The 23415-nt window shown below is 46.5% G+C and overlaps 2 protein-coding genes across 3 annotated transcripts in view; one reads left to right on the plus strand and one right to left on the minus strand.

Annotated features, from left to right (window-relative positions):
• Positions 1-3277, minus strand: part of LOC135817136 (uncharacterized) — a 46583-nt gene extending 43306 nt beyond the window's left edge. The window contains exon 1 of one of the 2 annotated variants that reach the window (XM_065330260.1): positions 3120-3277. The gene's annotated coding sequence lies outside the window, so the exon portion shown is untranslated. The remainder of the gene's footprint in view (positions 1-3119) is intronic. The other variant, XM_065330259.1, reaches the window with a different exon arrangement.
• Positions 3278-4120: 843 nt separating this feature from the next.
• Positions 4121-20977, plus strand: LOC135817137 (mucin-17-like). The gene is made up of 11 exons (XM_065330261.1): positions 4121-4431; positions 7029-7123; positions 9534-9601; positions 10660-10795; positions 11499-11636; positions 12721-12807; positions 13260-13482; positions 14753-15657; positions 17148-17273; positions 18502-18553; positions 20007-20977. Exons 2-11 carry the CDS (start codon positions 7033-7035, stop codon positions 20131-20133), a joined length of 1953 nt encoding a protein of 650 aa, XP_065186333.1. The 5' UTR covers positions 4121-4431; positions 7029-7032; the 3' UTR covers positions 20134-20977.
• The last annotated feature ends 2438 nt before the right edge of the window (positions 20978-23415 follow it).

Genomic DNA, 23415 nt, shown 5'->3' on the forward strand with positions numbered 1-23415 from the left:
AGCCATATGTATCCATTGCCTGGCTCTAGTGAGAAACCAGTTTGGCGCAGGCTCGCAAACTATGATTGAACCAGAGAGTGGTGGAAAGTCACATTATACCTCTCCATGATTAGCTGGTAATGACGACGATGCGGCTCCGGCTGGGTCTAATGGGAAAGTAACTTGCATACCCGTTTAGTTGAAACGAGGCAACAGTACCCCATGTACTGAAGACATGATTGAACTACATTATCTCCTCCTGGAAGAATGTGGAACAAATAATGCCAGAGTGTGTCTGATACACATCACAGTCTGCTGAGTATGTTCATTATTGTGGACTAAACAGAACTGCGCTGTGAGGTACCTTCTGCGTTGGACCTACAGTTGAGCCACTACTCTTCTTGCAAATTCCATACAACGGTGAAAGGATTTGTTGGAGCATCATCAAACAGTGCATTCACGTTCATCATACACTGGCTCCGTTGCCTACAGTAGTTCACATTTTGACGGGGCGCGCTGGGACGATACAGAAGGAGCGGCGGGAACCATTGGAGTGCTCATGATTCTGGTTAGCGGAGACGGATGTGAGTGTCGGGAACGGGAACGCAACCGCACAACTGTACAGATCAGGAAGCGATGGAAGAGTTGAATCTGTTCAACCTTCCATGCCGTGTACAGGGACACAAGCTTAAAAATGGCTACATTTCGAATGTGAACTGGCGATGGCATTGTGTGGCAACGAACACAACTGCAACTGTTCAAATTTCAGCATTTTGAACATTATGCTTCCTATGATAACTCACCGAATGGCTCACATGACGGAGTTGAACATTACCAGGCTTGGAGTATCATTTGCTGTATTTATGGATAGTCCTTGAGTTTTCAGATGAAGTGCTTTATAATTTACCTGTCGTTAGGCCTTGACATATTATGCTAATATTTTCGTGAAATTATGCTTTTCGCATTGCTGAAAATATTGCAGAATGATGCTAGTTTTTATGCTAAAAGTTATCATATTATGCCGCATTATGCTCACATACATGTATGCTGCTAATGTATAATGGTTCTGTGCAAAATAGCAGGGGATTTTTTGTAGATGGCGTTGTACTGTAATAGCAAAAGTTCAACGGGGTCAACGCACCGTCCGACCTAGCTACGACCGTCACTGATTGTAGTGGACTAGTAGTAGTAGTAGTAGTAGTAGTAGTAGTAGTAGTAGTAGTAGAATTTATTATTTTACTAGGGAACTCCCAACAGGCGTTGCCTTTTTACTGGGAACCCTAGGACTGGACATGTTCTCAAGGAAGTCGTAAACCTACGACTTCCTGGTGCATCTACTTGTACTTATACAGCATGTACAACTGTGTGGAATTTGATGCGAACAGGCGGATTATTCCAATTTTATGCGATTCGTATGCAATTTGCCTCGAATTATGCGATTATTCGATTTTGGTAGGAATTATGCGAAAAATTATGCTAGCATAATCTGTCAAGGCCTACCTGTCGTTCCTTTAGAATGGCACAATGTCCATGGCTGCTTTCTTGTCTTCATAACAGACTGGTATGATCAGCATGATTCTGCTCTATTTGAGAAGAAATAAAACTTTCCTTTCGGAAAGGAAGCACAGAAACGTCACCCCCATAGACTGTGCTTTATGACTCTCGTCCATCGACGTTAACCGTCGCAATAACTGCTGCATGTATGTTGTGATGTGCGAACCGTACAAGATTTTACAGCTCTGCACCCACGCCTTCCCAACAGGCTCCTATATCCCGTACCGTTAGCGTCACATTGAATATGAACTAGGCTAGCACAGTTATCCTTCGTTCTTTTAATGGCGGCGGGTAGCATGGAACTTGACGTGTTCTTGGGATCCTCGTGCAACACTTGCTGTTCCCGGATGCCATATTATAGAGTGCATCGAGGTTGCTTCTATGCTCACTGTTGTTTGGTAAGACAATTTTTTTATAACTATTTCACCGAAGAAGGGTAGTTTGGGTTGGTTTGGACGCCTGGCTTCTGTTCACATAATAATATTGTACAGTCATGTACTTCCACTAACCCTACAAGTGCACATGCATGACTCATGAGCTGCTGAAGACAGTGACGGTACTGATCATGTACATGTACATGCCGTGCACCGTTCATCGATCATGCTGACAAAAAGTACAGTACAGACGGTGTAGGGTGCCCGCAGTGTAGCCTCGGTGCACAGGGTGCACTTGCCCCGTCTCACTCGCGGCTCGGATCTTTGAGCAAGTCATCTATTGCAGTGAACACGCACACACACACACACACACACACACACACACACACACACACACACACACACACACACACACACACACACACACACACACACACACACACACACACACACACACACACACACACTTCGGCAGAACGCAGGCTGTTTTGGCACTACTCAAACATCTCTATACTCAATCCCTGTACTGTTAGCTGGCTTGACTTTGTTATGCCTCTGAGGGGTGTTCCGTGATTTCCAAAAATATTGAAAAATCCATCCTCGTGCAAGATGCGGGTGAGTGGTCAAGAGCGCTGGCAGAATTTTTAATTTTCGTACAATTGTTGCACTGCACACTGTATTGTACGAGACTGTTGCACACGCCATGTGTGTTTTCCGAATTTCAGAATATTTTCTCGGTTGTGCCTTTCCGAAAAAACCGAAAAAAAAGGATGTGCCGAAAAAACCATTTCCAGTGTTTTGTAGTCCAAAAACTTCAACAACAAAAAAAAGGATGGGCATTATACTGGGCGTGGGGCACAGCTAGTACTAGTCTAGGGTCCACCTTACTTCGTTTTTCTTAGCCGTTTATCATCGTTGTGTCTTTGTACACTGATTCTTACCACGGTTGGATGTATTTACAGCTTTACAGTATCATTATCACGAGTTGTTTATTTACGACCCAACCCAGACAATCAATCTTTCCAGAAATATTAAAAGTACCCGCCTCGTCTACAGTCTCCTATTAGTAGTAGTACAGGTCTGACCACCTGTACTGTACATTTATTGGGGATAATACGGTACACGTATCTGCCTTTTTCTGACCAACTGTATCATGCTTCCAAGATGACTATCACACACAACACGCCGCAAAACCTTTCACTTAGTACTAACCTTGATGTTGTTCTTGGCTTGGATTGGACTCTGCCCTGACTCTCGCAGTTTGCCCTGATCGTTGTAGCGTACTTCCTTTACTCCGAACTCCACAGAAACAAAGAATCTCAGTTTCCCACCTTCCACCTCAGTTACCTAGCCAGCAACTAAAGCACTAATAGAGGTAGCTACCTCATGTAAACAAAACTACGGCAGCTTACTACGGGATTGCACGACGAAGAATGCGTGGTCATCTTCACTTGGAAAGCTACACGACTCCGCGAGCTCGTACTGTGCAACACCGATGCTGGTTTGCGTCAGCCATAATCAGCGTGGCTCGTTATGAACGATGGCCGGACCAAAAAACGCACAGAGGCTTTAGTTGAGGAATCGGACTTTGTATCTAATGCCTGGCCTGTGCTTGCGGTGGTCAGTGGTCACTACTGCACTGAACCCCAGATTGACAACGCTTCGAGTTCAAGTGTGCCAGAAAGTACCAGAAAGGCGAACTCAGCAAGCGCAAGCTACTTTCTTTGCACTTGCAGCGTTTGTCTGGAGGTGCCTTCACGGGAAGGCTAGTGCCACCAGGTAGCAGGCTGTCCAACCGTTCTGCTTTGAGCAGGACAGTCCTGCTTTGGACCCAAACACGAGTATACATTGACATGGAAGAGAATTGCCTTTCTATACATTGTATAAGGGTGTCCTGCATTGGAATGGTGGCAAGGTTGGACAGACTGATGTAGTCGTTGTCCGGACTGTTCGTCAGACCTGCTAGCATGCTAGCATGCTGGCAGGAGAACCCGTTATTATTGGCGTCATCAGAGGTCAAGTGGTCTGCTCAGTCAGCCATCCTCCACTCGCTCAGGCGCTTCTCGGCCGTCCGTCGCAGGATGTGCACTCTGGAACCTGCTGCCGGATGACGTTCGGACCATAGCAAGACAGAAGAAGTTTAGCACACGTTGCTTACCATGTTGTTGCTCTCCCTAGCTCTTCTTGACCACCCAGTCACCCCTGAAGCAGTGAAGGCCTAATACTCGCTTGACTCCTCTTTTACTAGTTTAGATACTTTTTCTTCTGTAATTTTCAATTTCCTGTCCCTTCTTTTCTAAATGCGGCTTATCCATCCGCCTTCATATCATTGGACCTAGTTCCCGTTTAGTGTGAACCAACCAACCAAGTGCCGAGACCTCAATGCAACATTGGCTACACATAGCTGTCCTGCAGTTCGCAATTGCCATCAGGCAGGAAAATTGAACGTTCCTCCCGATCGCTGGTGAGCAGAGAGCAAGGGAACATCAGCAACAAAATTTCTTCCTATCCAAGACGACAGGAGGTAAGGAATAAGCTGTGTTGTGATCCAATGCATTGCTTACTTGCTTACTAAGAGTGCCAGTAGATATACTGTAGTCTGTAGCCTAGTGTAGGCGCCGGTCGAAGGCAGAAGTGTCTGAAAAGGAAGAGTGAGTCTTGTAACGCAGCTCGTTTAGGTACTATCATAGCGGCTGTGCATGAACAGCCAGCGAAGATTACGGAAAGGTGAGGAAAGGGTCGGTTGCACTGACAGTGTGAGTGTGAAAGAGGTTCTGCAAAAGCGGAAGTAACTCGGTACGGACAGCGTGTCACGTCACCATGGTCACTGTCAGGTGGCAGATCAGAAGGCGCGAAAAATAATGAGACATCACCATTCACACTAGAAATGTGTGGGTGTAGACAGCGCGACCATTTCAGCACTGCTCACTCGCCACTGAGTCGTCAGGTGAAGCTGGTGGACTTTGCACCCGTCTACGCAACACGCTAGTAATAGTAGTTCTACTGGGCCAGCTTTGTGCTCAGCTGCGAACATCTAATTCTTCACGAGAGTCAAACCTTTCAGAGATAAGAATCAACCGTGGAAGTAACTAGTTTCGTTTCACTTTTCGTCTCTCTGCTGAGGTCCAGGATATAATTATTATTGGTGACAAGGAAAAGGTTAGGTGTTCCGCTATCTTCCCACGCTATGCTAACGGTCGTTTCCGAGCTGAACAGAAAATGGACACCATGGATGCAAGCGCTGCCGGTCAGGTTTCTGTACATCTAGTGGATTGTAGTAGACCGGGCATGGGAGCAAGCCAGGAGCACTTCAACTGTGTAAGCAGAGCTCTTTCGATTTCAAGTCGCCCGCCGAACAAAACATTATGCCGTGGTTTAGAACTTAGATTTAGAAGGGTTACTGAGAAAGCAGGGAGGAAACCATATTTTGGTTTTACTTCATTGCGTTGTGTAGTAAAAAATTTGAAATAATTATTATTGTGTTCTGTACTACCATTATTATTGGTATTGGGTGGATTCGAAACTGAGGCGACTGTATTTTTCTTACGTACAGACCACCTCGTGCATGCCTGTTCAGAAGGTCCTTTTCACATATACCGTATTATCTCTAATATAAGCACAGTCTCCAATAATAGCACGTCTCCAATAATAGAACACCTTGGGGCGGCATTCAAAAAATAAAGTGCTCAGTCTCCATTATAAGCACACTGTGTAAATTCATTATCTGTACCGGGGAAAAAAACCTGAAATGTGTGTGTCATACATGAATTTGGCATGGCAACATGCCTCTGAAATGAGGTTGAAATAATAATGGAACAGTCTCCAATAAAGGAACGTCTCTATTAATAGCATGGGGCGGAGGTACATTGAAAAAATAAAGGACCGTGCTTATATTAGAGATAATACGGTAAGCAGCCTCGAGGTATTTTCAGTAGGTAGACAGACCCAGGGGCGTGGGCAAAGTTGAACTGAGCACACAGGGCTAGGGGACCTTTCACTTGAGTAAGCATATCCGCGACATGTCGACAGCTAGAGTGTATGGTAGTGTGTATGAATGAGTATATTGACTGCCTACAGTACTTTGTAGTCCCCCCCCCCCCCCAGACACACACACATAGAAGTTTTGAACTCTGTGCGATCAGTGATTTTCGGTATTGGGCCCCATGCAGATGGTAGCAACTGGCTATCTGTCACGGATCGTAGCTGTACTCGTACTGTTGAGGTCTCATGGCCGAAACAGCTTACTGCAGGGGCGTAGCAGCCGGTCCGGCCGGTCAGCCTTTGGCCGGACCACGTTTTCGCCTGACCACGGCCAAAAGCGCCCAGGATGCAGGATTTTGCACCCTAATTTGAAATGTTTTCCGGGGGGACCACCCCAACCCCCTCTGGCCGGACCACCCCCAATGGCAGTGCTACGCACCTGTACTGTGTGAAACATTGAACATTGGCAAATACAATGCATGCGAAAAGCGAGCACTCACTTCCATTGGGCTACATAACGTACCGTCGTTTTTTTTTCTCTGTGTTCCCGAGAATGGTTCGTAGTCAGAGTACACGCGTAACTACTTGTGATATATTTACATGTGTGTGTATGAATTCTATCGACAGTGAAACTCATTGGGTACGTACCCGGGTAAGACGTACACCTGCTTACACTGCAGTACGGTCCTTTTTCGTCGCACGGATTTTCCTCCCATAAGCGCATACCGTGAAGCCGCGTATAAAAGCCCATGCTTGTTCCTGTTGAAGCCGATGTCAGCGAGTGAAACTTGAAAACCAGGCTTGTATTCAAAAAAGGCTTCCATATGAGACAGGCTTTTGTACAAGACGTTACGCTACAGTATACGAACACTCTTTTCCACTACCTGAGGGGTACGTCTTATCCGAGTTCCACTGTATTTTTATCGTCTAACACCAGTACATGCACACCACCAAGCTGTGCAAATAGACATTGTTACATTGACTACTGTCTTAAGAAAAAATGGTACGAAATACCTCATCAGGTTCACAACTAGCTTGTCTCCATGCGTGTTTAAAATTTGTTTTATGTGTTTTTTAAATACGTTTCTCTCCGACTAAACCCTCCTTCAATTGAATTTTTCTATTACCTGCCCGCTGCAGCGCAATGGCAAAGGCCTACGTCAAGCATCCGCAATGGCTGCTTGCAGCAATGGTCCTGTTGGCGGTGGTAATGCTAAGCAATGGCCAGAACGCAGGTTAGTGGCAGAGCCGACCATACAGGGATGTCGGACACGCTACGGTTACTGTAAGATCCACGGTTGTTAAAGGGGAAGTTAAGGCAAAAATTAAAATTTCACCAGTTGTAGTCTTCCGGGTGCTGAGTCGAATGGTCTTGGTCCGAGGAAGCTGAGACGCTCCCTTCCTACTTGAATCCCAATCGAACTCGCGCACTTCCACCGAAACTGGGTGACAGCGCCCTACTAGATGGGGATTTGTATGCAAAATGTCACTAAAAGCGCCATTGCGTTCTTATAAAAGCACGGATGACCGCGATTGGCCCATATGTTGTAGTCTTTTGGACGCTGAGTCGACTGGTTTTGGTCCGAAAAGGCTGCGATGCAGCGTTCCTCCTTTATTCCCAATCGAACATGGTCGAACAAGTGGTCACGTGCTCCTGCGTACACCAGTCACCTGGTCACCGTGCCTGCAGGGTACAACTTACTAGCCTGTTTGACCTTTTTTGGGTGCAGTCCTGTCACTCGAGTTGAACTCGAGTTGAACCTTGGTGTGAAAGTTGTCGCCTGCTGGCGTGGTGACCAGGTGATTTGGGCACCCAGGAGCACGTGACCGCTTCTTCAACCATGTTCGATTGGGAATAAAGGAGGAACGCTGCATCGCAGCCTTTTCGGACCAAAACCAGTCGACTCAGCGTCCAAAAGACTACAACATATGGGCCAATCGCGGTCATCCGTGCTTTTATAAGAACGAAATGGCGCTTTTAGTGACATTTTGCATACAAATCCCCATCTAGTAGGGCGCAGTCACCCAGTTTCGGTGGAAGTGCGCGAGTTCGATTGGGATTCAAGCAGGAATGGAGCGTCTCAGCTTCCTCAGACCACGACCATTCGACTCAGTACCCCGAAGACTACAACTGGTGAAATTTTAATTTTTGCCTTAACTTCCCCTTTAACGAAGATTTAATTCTTGACTAGTTTGAGGGAAAGACACAAACGGGAAAAGTCTGAAGAAAAAATTGACTGTCACCACCAGGACTCATTTAGTTCTAACGATGTAACGAATATAAACAATTCGTTTAAAATTTGAAGCCGTTGTTTACTAGTATAAAACAATATGTACATGTACAGTCATTTGCCGGTTTTGAGACAGTATTCGTTAGAACTACACCTCGCTAACCCACTAAAATCCGGAGATCATTAACTTTATTTGACGTTAAAATATCTCGTCTTACAGTACTGTAATTTCACCGATTTTGTGTACCTTTATTTTCAGTATTTTCGGTGTACTGTTTCACACCTAAAATCGCCATACATCGAACAAACACTAACACGCATAATCCAATAGGGAACTGCTTCTCTGTACCTAAAATTTCTGTTCACCTAACCTGGCCTTTTGCCCTCATACTGAGAGTATTGAGCACCTAAAATTTCTGAAATTGGAGTACGACGGTATTGACTGTATCACTATTTAAATTGTTCCCCAGTTACCCGCGAATCAAAAAAATGCCCTGATTTGGGCTTTCAATTTTCAAGTGTTTCACCAGAGCCCCCCAGCCTACCCTCCACCTGGAGTGTACCTCAGGTGGCTGGCCGTACCACCCTAGAGTGCCTTCTGATGGCCCTGTCATATCTAGATCTACAGCACAGACCAAGCCTTGAAGTGTACTCCTTGTGAACGTACTGACTAAGTCACTGACTGGACATGAAGGCAAACACTGAAAGTTCTGAAACGTTGTACATGACTATACAAAGAAAAACAATAACCGAACTTTGATATAGAGTCTTAGATGGCAATAGACTACGTTGGTTGCTCCTGCGTGTTACTCACTCTTCATGCTAACGTACTTGACACTTGATTGACTCGTTACTGCCATCCAGAGTACAAGAGAGCAGGTAAAACCGTACACACGGCAAACCTGCTTCGTACACCGCATGCTTCGGGAAACACCATGTAAGGAGCGGGGATTGACGCTTTCTTGCAGACTTGCCGAATGGACAGTTCAATGATCACAAGCTTCTTGCCGGATATCTGAAGTGGTCGGTAAGGGAATTCCCCGTGGCATTGCACTTATGGGTAGAGCACGAGACTGACCTGCACAGGTAATTGTTGTCCTCTTTTAGATCAGAGGATTACCATGTCATGGGAGTAGGCGAAGAGATAGAATGTGTAGACACATCACCGCTGATGTCTTTGTGTGTGTGTATGTGTGTGTGTGCGTGCGTGTGTGTGTATCTGTCTGTCTGTCTATCTGTGTATCTGTCTGTCCATGTGCGTGCGTGTGTGTGTGTGTGTGTTCACGTATGTGCATGCGTGCGTGGGTGTGTGGGTGTGTGTGTGTGTGTGTGTGTGTGTGTGTGTGTGTGTGTGTGTGTGTGTGTATGTGTGTGTGCATGTGTATATGTCCATGGTTATTTCCACTTTGTACAGCTACGAGGCCGCCAGCTGGTGTGACATTAGGGAATGCTGGACAAAGGACAATTGAATTTCAGTTCTTTGTATGTGACGTCTAAACTGCTTGTTGGCATGTTGCATGCTATCGTTGGTTCACTTGCACCCTTCAATCGGCATGTGGGACTCGTTCAACTCACTCCTCCCCACGATATCGACCACTGTGCCCTTGCACGGTAATACAGTAATGTACCGCGAGAGTGTCCCACCATCTCCTCCTTCCGGGGTCATGTTGTGGAGGTGGTGTCCTCACTGTAGGTCATACTGCACGTACCTTGTACCCGCATGGCACATTGTGCAGTCAATCCATACTCGATTTACCTTCGAGCAGATGCAAGCTCCTCGCGAGAACATGCTAAATGTGACCTTAGTGCGCTAAGGTTGCCACGCCGTATAAGCCTTTGCACTTTGCTATGCGATTTTCCTTTCCTTGCTTGTAAAATCAAGGCGGGGTGCTCTCACGAGACGGGGCGCTCCCACGGTACTTTACGGTACATTAAAGTATAGGACATTCTCGATAGCCGATTGTGGCAACTTACAGGTCCACACAGAAAAGGCATAGTGCTCAGTAATGCTAGGAGACAGAATACGAACCGTAGCTATGGAATTTTGATTGGAGTGCGCGATATAATGTTTCTGATGCCTCATCTTTGAATAAGACATTAGTAATTTGCAGCGAAGAGACCACTTGATTTGAGGATGGTGTGTGTAGGTTATTTTCATGTAATGAAGTGGCTGCAGTGGAGCTTGCGTTCCGTAAGAAATTCTTTTTTTAAATATATTTAAAATCCATTTCCTAATTCTTGTTCCCATATGGGAACAATGGGAAGCCTGAGATAAATGTTAATTAATTGAGGGAACGGAAAAGGGAAAAGTCTGAAGGAAAAATTGACTGTCGCCACCAGGACTATTTTATTTGTTTTTTTAATATAAAGGATACCCAAAGGCTAAAAGCCTATCTAGGGGTCTCCAGGATCAAGGAGATCAGTGAACATTTACTGCAAAGGTAGAAATATATTGTGGTAATGGGCAGTGCCTTCAATCAAAATTCTGAAGTGGAATCTCTTCTGTTATGCACTTTTATTGCTATCTGTTGCATTTCCAGTTACCAGCAAAGACATTCGGCAACAGCACGTTGGCATACAGAGTAGGGTGGAACACAGTCAACTGCAACACACCCTCAGGCCTATGCCCATGTACCGGTTACACCTGCTCGCTACAAGGATCCATTATTGTTCATTGTAAGTCGCTGCTGTTGTTGTTGTTGTTGTTGTTGTTGTTGTAGTAGTAGTAGTAGTAGTTGTTGTTGTAGTAGTTGTTGTTGTTGCTGTTGTTGTTGTTGTTGTTGTTGTTGTTGTTGTTGATGTTTCAAATCTTTATCCTCACGATGTTGTTGTTGTTGTTGTTGTTGATGTTTCAAATCTTTATTCTCACGATGCTGTTGTTGTTGTTGTTGTTGTTGTTGTTGTTGTTGTTGTTGTTGTCCCGTGGCCACTATGGTTTACAAGATATATTCACTGCGTGACAACTGACAATGCAACTCTTCAATCATGGTGTACGTGCCTCCGAGCTGGACAGGTGCACGTAGGTAGCCAACGAAACAGCGTATAAGCACAACGGAGATGAGAACACCACGAGCTAAGAATTTAGAATGATTAGCTATGATCGACACAAGTATTCTGAGAAAGGTCCATTGAAAAGGACATGATTTGAATCTTCAATAATTACTTCTGTTCAAGGCAATGCAACGCGCGCCTTGACCCTTGAAGGGTGGTGGCGTTCCTACGGATGCGAAAAACTCGGGCTCTAGCCGAGTCTGACGTGAACCGTGAACATTTTTTTAAAGGCAATGTTGTCTTGTTGTGGAAGCTTGGCTAATGGGGACCATTCCCTTTCTAGAAAGACCCAACTTGAGTGCTGTTTTTCTCCTGTTTTACTATGCAGCTACCGTTACAAGTGCGAGCGGCGAGGTGAACAGGTTGCGAGATTACACCACATATGCATTAACGGTGACGCAAGTTGATGACGTTGGTAAACCGTTTGGAAGAACCGTATCGTCTGGGATCACCACATTAGAATCACGTGAGTTTTACATTGTAAATCAAACACTGCATCGGTTCTGAATGAGTTGCATATCAAGTGAACACAGTAGATTTTGTCCTCTGCTTACACGGTGCTCAATGCCCAAAAGGGCAGAGCTTCCTTGCAAACACCTTGTTGCCCACAAGGCTGAATGATTTTTGCCTGATGATTGCACAAGAGAGAGACACGCGGTAAGGGCTTGTTCTACCCTATTGCCTACGTACCCTTGTGTGACCTTGGAGACTCTTGTTGGAGTTGCAAGCTGAATCAAGCAATTCAACCCATTCAGTTGTTGCCCTAAGGGGTCGTCTCAAATTTTTTGGTCAAACGAACATCATTCGTTTGGGGGGGGGGTGGGGTGCAAGCCAAAATCGCAAGTCGACCGACACTGTACATATGGCATGTACATGAATGCGATTTTGTCCTCCAGCATAGCAAGCTGCGTTCGTTTCAGAGGGAGGGGAGGGGCCCAAGTATAAAATGAACAACGTTCATTTCAGGGACGACGAAAACATTTGCGACGACTCCTATCAGTGTTATGCTTCTGTGAGCTGATGTGCCGGGCAGCTAGGGTCTACATAGCCTGGATCCGCATTGAATGCAATACTTGCAACAACCCCACCCCGTGGAAAAGTATTAGCGCTGCTGCAGTGCAGTCATCTATATTATCAAGAGTAAATAGTGTCACAGCTCTGGATACAGGGTCTCCGACGGTGAAAACTCATGTCACGTGCTCAAAGTACGAGTACTACGTACAACGAAGGCTAGCACCTATAATCGTTTGAAGAGCTCTTCTTCAGAATGCCGCTGCTGTACGGCACGAATCTTCTAGCTAGGTTATTTTTGCTACAGGTGTTGTGTTGCTCATCAGCCTCTTGTGACCTACAGTGAAACCTGTCTAAGACGACCGCTCAAGGGACCTTCAAACCGTGGTCTCCGTTACCAGGTGGTCTCCTTATCCAGGGTCACTGGAAATAGCATCCCTTGATCCCGGTTTCAGTGGTCTTCTAGGACAGGTGGTCTCTTTATCCGAGTGGTCGCTTTGACAGGTTTTACTGTGCATTGTGTGGTTCTCTCTCTACAGCACCAGGCCCGGTGTCTAACCTGACAGTGACTGCTGTGTCTAATTCATCTCTGTTGCTGACTTGGCTGTCACCGGCGGAACCAAACGGTGAGAATGACAGCTGGTGCAATAATAACTATGCTTGATTCGAGCAAAATAGCTGTGAGTTGTTCAGACAGCGTTTGAGCACACATGCACTGCAGCATATTTCATTGCATCACCGTCGTTGCAACCCATGATTATGACATCAACACAGGCTCTCGCCTTGCGTTGCAATTTTCATACCGTGCGCACACCCCTTGCACTCCCAGCTACGTTGCTCGCGCTTCCGTTCTTCACGCAATGCTAGTTTTGTTTCTCATCACTCGGAAAGCAAATGTAAACTAATGAGTCGCGCATGCTATGCGTCACTGGAACCACTGTGTGCATGTTCAACAAGGCCTGCCACCGGGAGCATGTTTGAATACCGACCGAAACTGCTCGAGTCCTGCTGCAAAGGCTGAGCTGAGGTAATGAACAAGGCGTTACTACTGTCGTGTTGCTTCTGTTTTTGTCTGCAGGAATCATCACGCAATATGGAGTGTCGTATCTACTGGGCGGATCCATCAGGAACATCACACTGCCGTCCACTGCGGGAAACGTCACGCTCTCAAACTTACCAGCCAATGGGACATTCGCCGCAGTGATCTATGCTATGAATGCAGCAGGTACAGGGGTGATCGCTGCAGCACAACTCGGCTTCGACTCCATCAGCGAGGCCGCACCAAAACCAGCTGACGGAAGGTAGCTAACATGTTGACAGCACACAGCCCAGTTTTCACAGACCTGGGGCTTGCGATGTCTCCTATAGCAGGGAAAAACCCTGTGTCCCCAGGACCGGGGGCTGCAAAGTGCCCTACACAAGTCCAGTGTTCACATGTCTGGGGGCTGCACAGCAACTAACTTGCCTGATCGTATTTCATTGGCTGATCCTGTTATTTGAGCATGTCTTTGCACAGTCACATGATCATGACGCTAGTCTTATTCTGGTGACGTACAGTGTGAATTCTAAACTTCTATTTGACTTAGGCTTGTAGTCAAACAAGTTGTGTCAAGTTGTTCCATGTACATAGTACACACTACGAGAATACGAACGACGTGCACCGCGCTTGCTGGCACTTCCGACCAAAATCACAAATTTCCGTTTCGCGCGCGCCTGCATATTTTCGCGACATCGTCTGCACCGCGAAATTCGCAAAAATTAAACAATCGCAAAATTCACCGCTGGACAGTATGTGGACACAAAACAAGACTCAATTACACACGTTAATACTTGCTCCTGGTACTCAGGCTACCATTCTAAAAACCACTTCTTTGCATATATACCATTTTCGTTCCACTCGTCTGCTCTGGATGGCAGTCGTGGGTAAGTCAAGTGAAAATTCAAGTCGGCAGGAATAGCGCGAGCTCCCATGTAGGGAGCGACACACAATTCCCCAAGTATCGCCAAAGTCGCACCAACCTCTTCACGTTCTATACCAGACGGTACATGTACAATTGTGGCCAAAGAAATCCGACCCACGTGCCGACAGCAGTGCCAAGGCTTGTGGTGTTCCTGCGGCCCTCGGATCGGGTTTTGGAATGTGTATGATGTAATTCAAATGGAAATGCGGCACTACTTTACACTCGTGCGAAGGATTTCTTGAACCATGACTGTACATGTGTTTTTGGTGCTTGTAAAAAATCCTATACACTGTATACTGTGAAACGGCTAATTTTGGCGCCGGTGATATTTTTGCGACTTTAGCGAAAGGAGTGTTTTCGCTAAAGTTGTGCCGTGCTGTTTGAAATGTTGTGTGTACAGTGCAGTACTGGTCATCTTCTGTCTTGAACTCTGACTCTTGGTTCTGATTCAGAATACGCTAAAATGTTTACCCGATTAAATTAGCCGCTTTACAGGATACAGGTACATGACTGGTGGTGACAGTGAATCTTTTCTTCAGACCGTTTTCCCTTTTCCATTCCCTGAACCCATGAACACATGTATATCATGTACTCTGTGTGCTGTCTGCAGTGATGGTGAGGCTGACGAGAGCAGCGGCGAGGACAGATCAGAAACTGTGCCACCCATGACCACCGGTGTCGCTGAATCTAGCACTGCAATGGAGAATACACCAACCACGCTATCGACAACTGATCCCACCAGTCTGCCAGTCACCACCTTACCCTCGCTCCCAACAGCCACCACCGCCGCAATCCCCACACCCCAAACTATGACCACCGGAATCCCCACTCTCCCAACCGCGACCACCCCCATCCCCTCACTCCTAACTACGACCACCCCCATCCCCTCACTCCCAACTACGACCACCCCCATCCCCTCACTCCCAACTACGACCACCCCCATCCCCTCACTCCCAACTACGACCACCCCCATCCCCTCACTCCCAACTACGACCACCCCCATCCCCTCACTCCCAACTACGACCACCCCCATCCCCTCACTCCCAGCTACGACCACCCCCATCCCCTCACTCCCAACTACGACCACCCCCATCCCCTCACTCCCAACTACGACCACCCCCATCCCCTCACTCCCAACTACGACCACCCCCATCCCCTCACTCCCAGCTACGACCACCACCGCCACCACTGCACGCCCATCTACCGATACAGCCAGTGATCCCGTCACCCCGTATGTTAGTAGCGCAGCCACTCCCGCGCGTGGTGGTCATTGTGGCTGGTATCCGTCAACCTATGGCAGTGTGGAGATAGTATTGCTCTACTCGCACAATACTATGCTTACAACCTTCAACTCCTCTGGACTTCATCGTGTCCAGCAGCACATTTCTGTTGATACCAGGATTGTGGTGATGTGCTCCGAAGGAACATACGTCCAAGGTGATCCACCGCTGGTGTACCAGACTGTAATTTGTCAGCAGAATGGCATGTGGACTAGGGAACTTGCAAGTTGCATTGGTGAGTTACGCCTTTCCATGCGTGGCTGTGTAGCATACCATGGTAATGGTGGTGCTGCTGCCACTGCTGCTGCCACTGCTGCTGCCACTGCTGCTGCCACTGCTGCTGCCACTGCTGCTGCCACTGCTGCTGTCTTTGCTCTTGTTCTTGTTCTTGCTCCTAATGGTGAGGAGTACTAATTGTGAAGTACCACTCACCATTAGGAGCAAGAAGAGCACATAGCACACACACACACCCACACACACACACTTTGTACTTGTACTTGTTGCTCACTGCCAAAACTGGTCACGTGGGTCTCCCCGGGAGAGGGGAGAGAGACTCACACACACACACACACACACACACACACACACACACACACACACACACACACACACACACACACACACACACCTGTTGCTCACTGCCAAAACTGGTCACGTGGGTCTTCCCGGGAGAGGGAAGAGAGACTCAAAAGGAATATTGGACAGAGGACTCAATTGGCTATTGAACCACCCAATGGCTGACACCCCCTGAAATCCCCAAACTAGGGTGGACTTGAAAATGATCCCACTTATGGGCTCACCACACCTCAGTAAGTGGGTGAGGACAAGGTGCAGAAAAAGGATTGACGGCATCGGGGTATCCGTCCCGGGATCCAACTGCAGCTACCCCTGCCCCCAGTGAAGGTAATACTTGCTACTAGTGTGGCTGGCTAAATCAGAGTGGATCTAATAAAAAGCTTCACTAGCACCCTTGATAGCACAAGAGTTAATCTAGCCAGAAGCAGTCCATGGTTAACAGGTATGTACAGTCGTCCCTCTCTAATCCGGCACCTTTTGCAACGGCATATTCTGCTGGATAAACAAGGGTGCTGGATTATAAAATCCTGCCCTCCAACCCGGCCCACCTGTTAACATACATGTTTGTGTCGTACGTCAAAACGTAGGGATTTTCTGTGTCAATCCAAGTACTTTGTGGAATGCATGTTTTAACATACACTTGGGAATATCCTATGCACCGGCATAGGATATTCCCAAGTGTATGTTACATGTGTTGTGTATGTTACAATGCTCCCTGACGGTATGCGATGTACAACTGCTGGATTAGAAAATCGAAATATGTACAGTTTGAGTGATTTGTTGCAGAAAATCGCTGCTGGAGGCGGAATTCAAGTGCCGGATTAAAGCGTAGAAAATGAACTGAAAAAATCCGTTTTGCCAGAAAGTGTGCTGGTTTGCAAGGGTGCTGGATAAACAAGTGCCGGATTAGAGAGGGACGACTGTATACTTCAAATAGAAAGTATATGAACCCTGGAACCAACAAAAGTGGCAGGTACAACATTACACCTTCAAGCAGCCGAGCCCGTTGGCAACAGACCCAACACAATCAGGCAGAAGTGTACCCACAAACCGAACTAGCGGACACACACACACATATACCCGCAGAGAACAACAATGCTTTTAATACGATATTCCACTATGTCTTTCATGTGCATCTACACTATGCAGAGCCTGGCAGCAGTAGTTCCTCCAAAAGCCGCAAGGTTTCCGTTGTCACCATTGGTCTGGTATCGTCGGCGTGTGCAATCCTTGTGATCGGTTTAATCCTGATTGCTCTTGCTGTACATTGCAAGCGTAAGTGTTTGGCCAACAGAGCACAGAGGACTTTGATATGAGATCTGGACATTCTTTCTCACACTCACATCAGCCATAACTAGTGCAGGGTTGGCTGGAGACAGTCATATTGCCAGCATAACATTCAATAATATAAAAAATATAAAAACACAAAAACACGCATTCCAGATGTTTGTCACTCGAAAGAACAATACTTCTCGTATAGTTCGAATAATCAGCCAACGAGAAGCGTACATCTCTCAATGTTACATGCCTGCTTGGTGTTAGTCCAACATAAGCAGATTAAGACTAAGTCTGGATGCCCTTGTAAGAATGTCTTAGTTGCTGTTTGACATGGACCATCATGCTGGAGGTACAATGTAGGGAAATATGGTGCCCTTCCCATGTCGTTCAGTGATTGCCGCGAGTTGGCATTGAAGCAAGATTGCACAACTGTGATCATGGGACAGTGCGCAACATGTTGCGGTCACTATGTAACGTGTCTGCATCACTAAATGCACTCTTATACGCTCAGTATTCAGGATATCTCATGTTGGCCCGTTAGTATTTTGTTTGATCCGTTCAATCAAGAGTACATAACCATGAATGTACAACTTGACGATCCCCCAGCCCACGGCTGAATTCTTTTATGACATCAGTCTTTGGCGGCGGTTGGGCTCACTGATGCCATCATGCGTAGCCAGAGATCAAAGTACAAATAATTTGTACATTACAGCTGCGGTAGTCGAAGCAGAACAACGGACGATAGATCGATGTGTCTTGAACCTGATGACCTCTCACCGTATCTACAAAACAAGCGCAGGAAAGTATACGCACTTCATCATACTTCTGCCAAGAATGACGCAATAAAATATTCCGCCATGGGTGAACCCATCGCAGCTCAAGATAGTAGTTGCACACTCTTGGTTCAATTCCTAAGGACTACATGTTGAGCTCATCAACTCCACTTTCGTCGGAAAGCTAGCTTCAAACCACGAGGGAAAGTGTGACTTTGATTATTCTGCATGGTGCAAAGTGAAGCTAAACGATGTACTGAATGCAGTGCCTCGGTCATGCTGAATTGGTGGGTAGAAGATTGATCAGTGTTTCAAACTGTTCATAGTGCACTCTTGGTGGAACCTATAACCCATACTGACGGTGAATAGAACTCAAGAAACATTGACGGTGTCAGTTCTCTTTGTGAACATGTTGGAAGTTTCTTTCGTTTTGTTTGTTTCACTGACTGCAGGTCGCTCGGCAATGTATCGCCTTCAGGAAAAACAACATGAAGAGAACATGGAGTAAGTATGGACTGTTGCTGTGGAAACTAGCCACAACACTCTGAGAGAGAGAGAGAGAGAGAGAGAGAGAGAGAGAGAGAGAGAGAGAGAGAGAGAGAGCGAGAGAGAGCGATAGAGAGCGAGAGAGAGAGAGAGAGAGAGAGAGAGAGAGCGAGAGAGAGCGAGAGAGAGCGAGAGAGAGCGAGAGAGAGCGAGAGAGAGAGAGAGAGAGAGAGAGAGAGAGAGAGAGAGAGAGAGAGAGAGAGAGAGAGAGAGAGAGAGAGAGAGAGAGGGAGGGAGAGGGAGGGAGGGAGAGGGGGAGGGGAGAGAGAGGGGGGGAGGGAGAGCTGCTTCACCCTACCTTATGGTGCTTGAACAGATCTAGTTCTATGAGGGGAATCTACCAAGCTAACCCTGTCATACAACGGCACCCGTTAGGGAGTAAGGGCCATCTGCACTTCCATATGAAAACTAGGTCAGCACGAGTCACTTGGTCATTCCTTGTCTGGGTTTCATGATGTGGAACAGATCTGTATAATGCCTGATTTGTACGAGTGCATGCTTATTCATTAGTCAGTTGTCCTGGGTGTGTTTGGGGTGGGGGGGGGGGGGAGTCGTTTCATACCAATTATGCTGTCAGCTACTCCGGGTAGAGGGCATTTGTCTCATACCCATTTTGCTGTGCAACATGCATCTCTTGTAGCATAGCATTATTATGCAACAACAATAATAATAATAAAAATAAAAACTCGGATGTTGAGCCAGTAGTAATATGTAAAGAGAAAAGTACCTATAAGTTACTGGTTATGACTAACAGTCCACCAAGGTAACGGTATCTTACACAGTCAGATAGTGCGACAACGAGGCACAAAACTGACAAGGATATTGAGACATTCGACTGTGTTGGAACTAGGTGTCACGTCAGGGCATCGAATGTCATAATGTCCTTGTCAGTGTTGTGCCTTGTTGCCGCACTATCTGACTGTATATTATCTCGTTACCTTGGTGGACTGCTTTAGTCATAGTTAGTCACTTATAGGTCCTTTGCTCTTTTAAACAATAATAATTCAACTCGGATGGAGAGCCAAGGATAAACATTAAAAGAAGGAGGACCATAAGTACCCTGATTATAATCATTAGTGTTGGACAAAACGGATAACTTGTAAATGTATGGTCCTCTCTTTTAAAACAATAATGGTATTCATATATTACCGGGCAATCCACCGCTTTAGGAGCTGCATCTGCGCTTTGATCCTAGATGGTGGTGGCGTTCCTACGGATGCGGATAACTCAGGTTCCAGCTGAGTCTCTCGTCGTGAACCGTGATTTTTACTGGGCAATGGTCATGCGTGTGAAGACTTCTATTTTCTGATATCTAACCACATGTTTGCTCCTTTGCTGCTGCTGCTCTCTCTCTCTCTCTCTCTCTCTCTCTCTCTCTCTCTCTCTCTCTCTCTTTCCGTTACTATCTCAGGACTGAAATGTGGGATGTAAACCACTCTGACAGCTACCACAAGCAAATTTCAAAACTCAACGAGAGGCACGATTCGCCAAGGTCACACACGGAGGGTGATGACGTTAATTGTGAGGTGATGATCTAGGGGTCGGTAGTTTGCCAGGTTTTTCATCCTTTTTATATACATATAAACACGTATTCCTGAGCTACCCCCCCCCCTTCATTTTATGAGCCACAGAATGAATATGTCCGTGCAGTTTTTTCAGCGTTCCGGATGAAAGCGCAAACACTTCTTCTCTCTTTGCTTGTGTGCTCAGCTAGCTGTCCTTTCTGGCATCTCTACAGTAAGCTTTTTTTTCTTTTTTTCGCTTCTTAGTTTCTTTCCATGACTTCTCTGGCTCTGTAACTGTACAGTCGTGTAAGCGGGCATTTATCCCGCGTTCACTCTGAGCTCCGCTGATGAGACCTGACAAGGTCGAAACAAGTAGCTGTCCGGAGATGGAGAATACGCTGCCTGTATGGTAGATAATACTTAACATACATGCATTTGCTGCTGCTTTTGCTGCTTTTGCTGCTGCTACTGCTGGTGCAGTGAGTCTTAGCCACACGGATACACTTCTCTGGCTGATTACTGCACTGGGACTGAGTTGCAGCACGGCTTTCTCTGTATGTTGTAGCAACTGGTCAAGTTGCAGCCTACCGCTATTCAGTTTGTTTTCGGCTTTTTTGCAGCCTACATTCTACATTGTAGTTCTCTTCCTCGTGCACAGTGGCTGCATGTCATCTGCACTCATCATGCTGGTGATGCAAGTCAGTGATGACCGGCTTCTTGCCAGTTCGTACCGCATCATAGAGCATTTGTTTGTGTGTTTGTCGCCGTATTGTCTCTCTCCAAACTGTCTCTCTCTTTTTTTCTATTTTTTAGTGTTTATTTGAATTCGGATAGCTCAACAGTACAGAAGTACAACTACAAAGAGTACTTGTACCGAATAGAACTTAGAAGGCCCGGAGAACGGGAAACCAAAAAGAAAAAAGAAAAGAAAAACAACAAAAACAGCAACATCAATTTACTGATTATGCACATTGCTTGAAAGTAAATCACAACAATGATTTTAAAAGAGTTAAGCTGTCTTTTAGCCAAATAGCCAATTTGACGCGGAAGTCGTGGGAATCTGCGATAGTAGTGCAGGACTTCAGGTCATCTGGTAAATAATTCCAAACAAGAGCCGATTTACTTGACAGAAAGCCAGACATAGATTGATACTCATGTTATGAGTCGTCTCTCAGGCGCGTATGCTTGTTGTGTTGTCCCGGAATGGACACCTGCGTGGCTTGCAGGCCGAACGTAACAGAGCAGACGCCAGCCTAAAAACTGGATGACGTGCCAATCATAAAAGAGAAAAACAATCTGCCATCCCTGTACCACTCGGCAAGCGTTGGCACTTGGCCCTTTTTCTAAAAACAAAACTGGAGTGAGCTTAGATGTAGCGACATGGGCGGTAATTAGTAAAGAAAGCGAGCTCACATGGAGCAGACCCTTTCTTCACTTTTTTCCTCGTATTGTATAAAAGCAATAATCATGCTTTCAACCTTTTCAAATATGTAGAAACTCACACACGTGTTTATGGTGTTGTGGACTGTTAACTACTAGTACTAATATTATTGTTGTTGATGTTGAATGAAGTTGAAGACACCACTGCAGCTGTACTTATGGTTGATAAATATGGTGGTAAAGACACACCTGGCAATATGGCGGTGAAACACACGCCTGCCCACACACGCTCTAGGCTGCAAAGTTCTGGCACAGAGCTCTCCTTCTCACCACCATCACGATCAGGTCGCGCCTGGCGCGTGGTCGATGCATGGTTGGCGGTATCCGGCATAGCAGGCTGGTACATCAAGTAGCGCATGGCACATAGAAGATGACACAGCAACGGCTCGATTGCGACGTACGTTTCGTCCCCGCTGGACTCATCAGGCAATCTTCTTCTTGGATGTCTTCATACGGAGCTTGACTCGGGAGAATGAAGTTGAAGATACCACTGCAGCTGTACTTATGGTTGATAAATGTGGTGGTAAAGACACACCTCGCAATATGGCGGTAAACACACGCCTGCCCACACAGTGTGGGCTCTCTAGGCTGCAAAGTTCTGGCACAGAGCTCTCCTTCTCACCACCACCACCATCAGTTCGCTCCTGGCGCCTGGTCGATGCATGGTTGGCGGTATCCGGCATAGCAGGCTGGTACATCAAGTAGCGCATGGCACATAGAAGATGACGCAGCAACGGCATAGCTCGACTCATCAGGCAATCTTCTTCTTGGATGTCTCCATACGGAGCTCGACTCGGGAGAATGAAGTTGAAGATACCACCGCAGCTGTACTTATGGTTGATAAATATAGTGATAAAGACACACCTCGCAATATGGCGGTAAACACACGCCTGCCCACACAGTGTGGGCTCTCTTGGCTGCAAAGTTCTGGCACAGAGCTCTCCTTCTCACCACCACCACCATCAGTTCGCGCCTGGCGCCTGGTCGATGCATGGTTGGCGGTATCCGGCATAGCAGGCTGGTACATCAAGAAGCGCATGGCACATAGAAGATGACACAGCAACGACATAGCTCGATTGCGACGTAGATCTACGTTTCGTCCCCGCTGGACTCATCAGGAAATCTTCTTCTTGGATGTCTTCATACGGAGCTTGACTCAGGAGAATGAAGTTGAAGACACCACTGCAGCTGTACTTATGGTTGATAAATATGGTGGTAAAGACACACCTCGCAATATGGTGGTAAACACATGCCTGCCCACACAGTGTGGGCTCTCTAGGCTGCAAAGTTCTGGCACGAGAGCTCTCCTTCTCACCACCACCACCATCAGTTCGCGCCTGGCGCCTGGTCGATGCATGGTTGGCGGTATCCGGCATAGCAGGCTGGTACATCAAATAGCGCATGGCACATAGAAGATGACACAGCAACGACATAGCTCGATTGGTGGTGGTGAGAAGGAGAGCTCTGTGCCAGAACTTTGCAGCCTAGAGTCTAGAGCGTGTGTGGGCAGGCGTTGTTGATTTTATTTGGATTCGCTCAATTTCGCTGACCAAAACGGACAGATTATTTTAAACAATGTCAAGCGATGGAAACGATGCGAAAACAATCTTAACGGAAAGCGAAATACTTGTAGGAAGAAAGAACGATGGAAAAAAATGATTCGAACAGGTTTTCGTACAACACTCTTCAGGAATCACTGTTGTACGAGAACAAATCAGAACAAAGGAAATAATAATTATAGCAAGCAAGGTAGGCTAAGGGGTGTGAATTCCGTCACGAAAGCGTGCACAAAACAAGAGTATGAAAACTAAGCGTTGTATGTGTGTTTCAGCAACAACAATGTGAGAATAAAGAAAGCCTACACACGGTGCATCC

The sequence above is a fragment of the Sycon ciliatum genome, chromosome 5 (assembly GCF_964019385.1).
Source record: "Sycon ciliatum chromosome 5, ocSycCili1.1, whole genome shotgun sequence".
In the NCBI taxonomy this organism is placed as follows: Eukaryota; Metazoa; Porifera; class Calcarea; order Leucosolenida; family Sycettidae; genus Sycon; species Sycon ciliatum.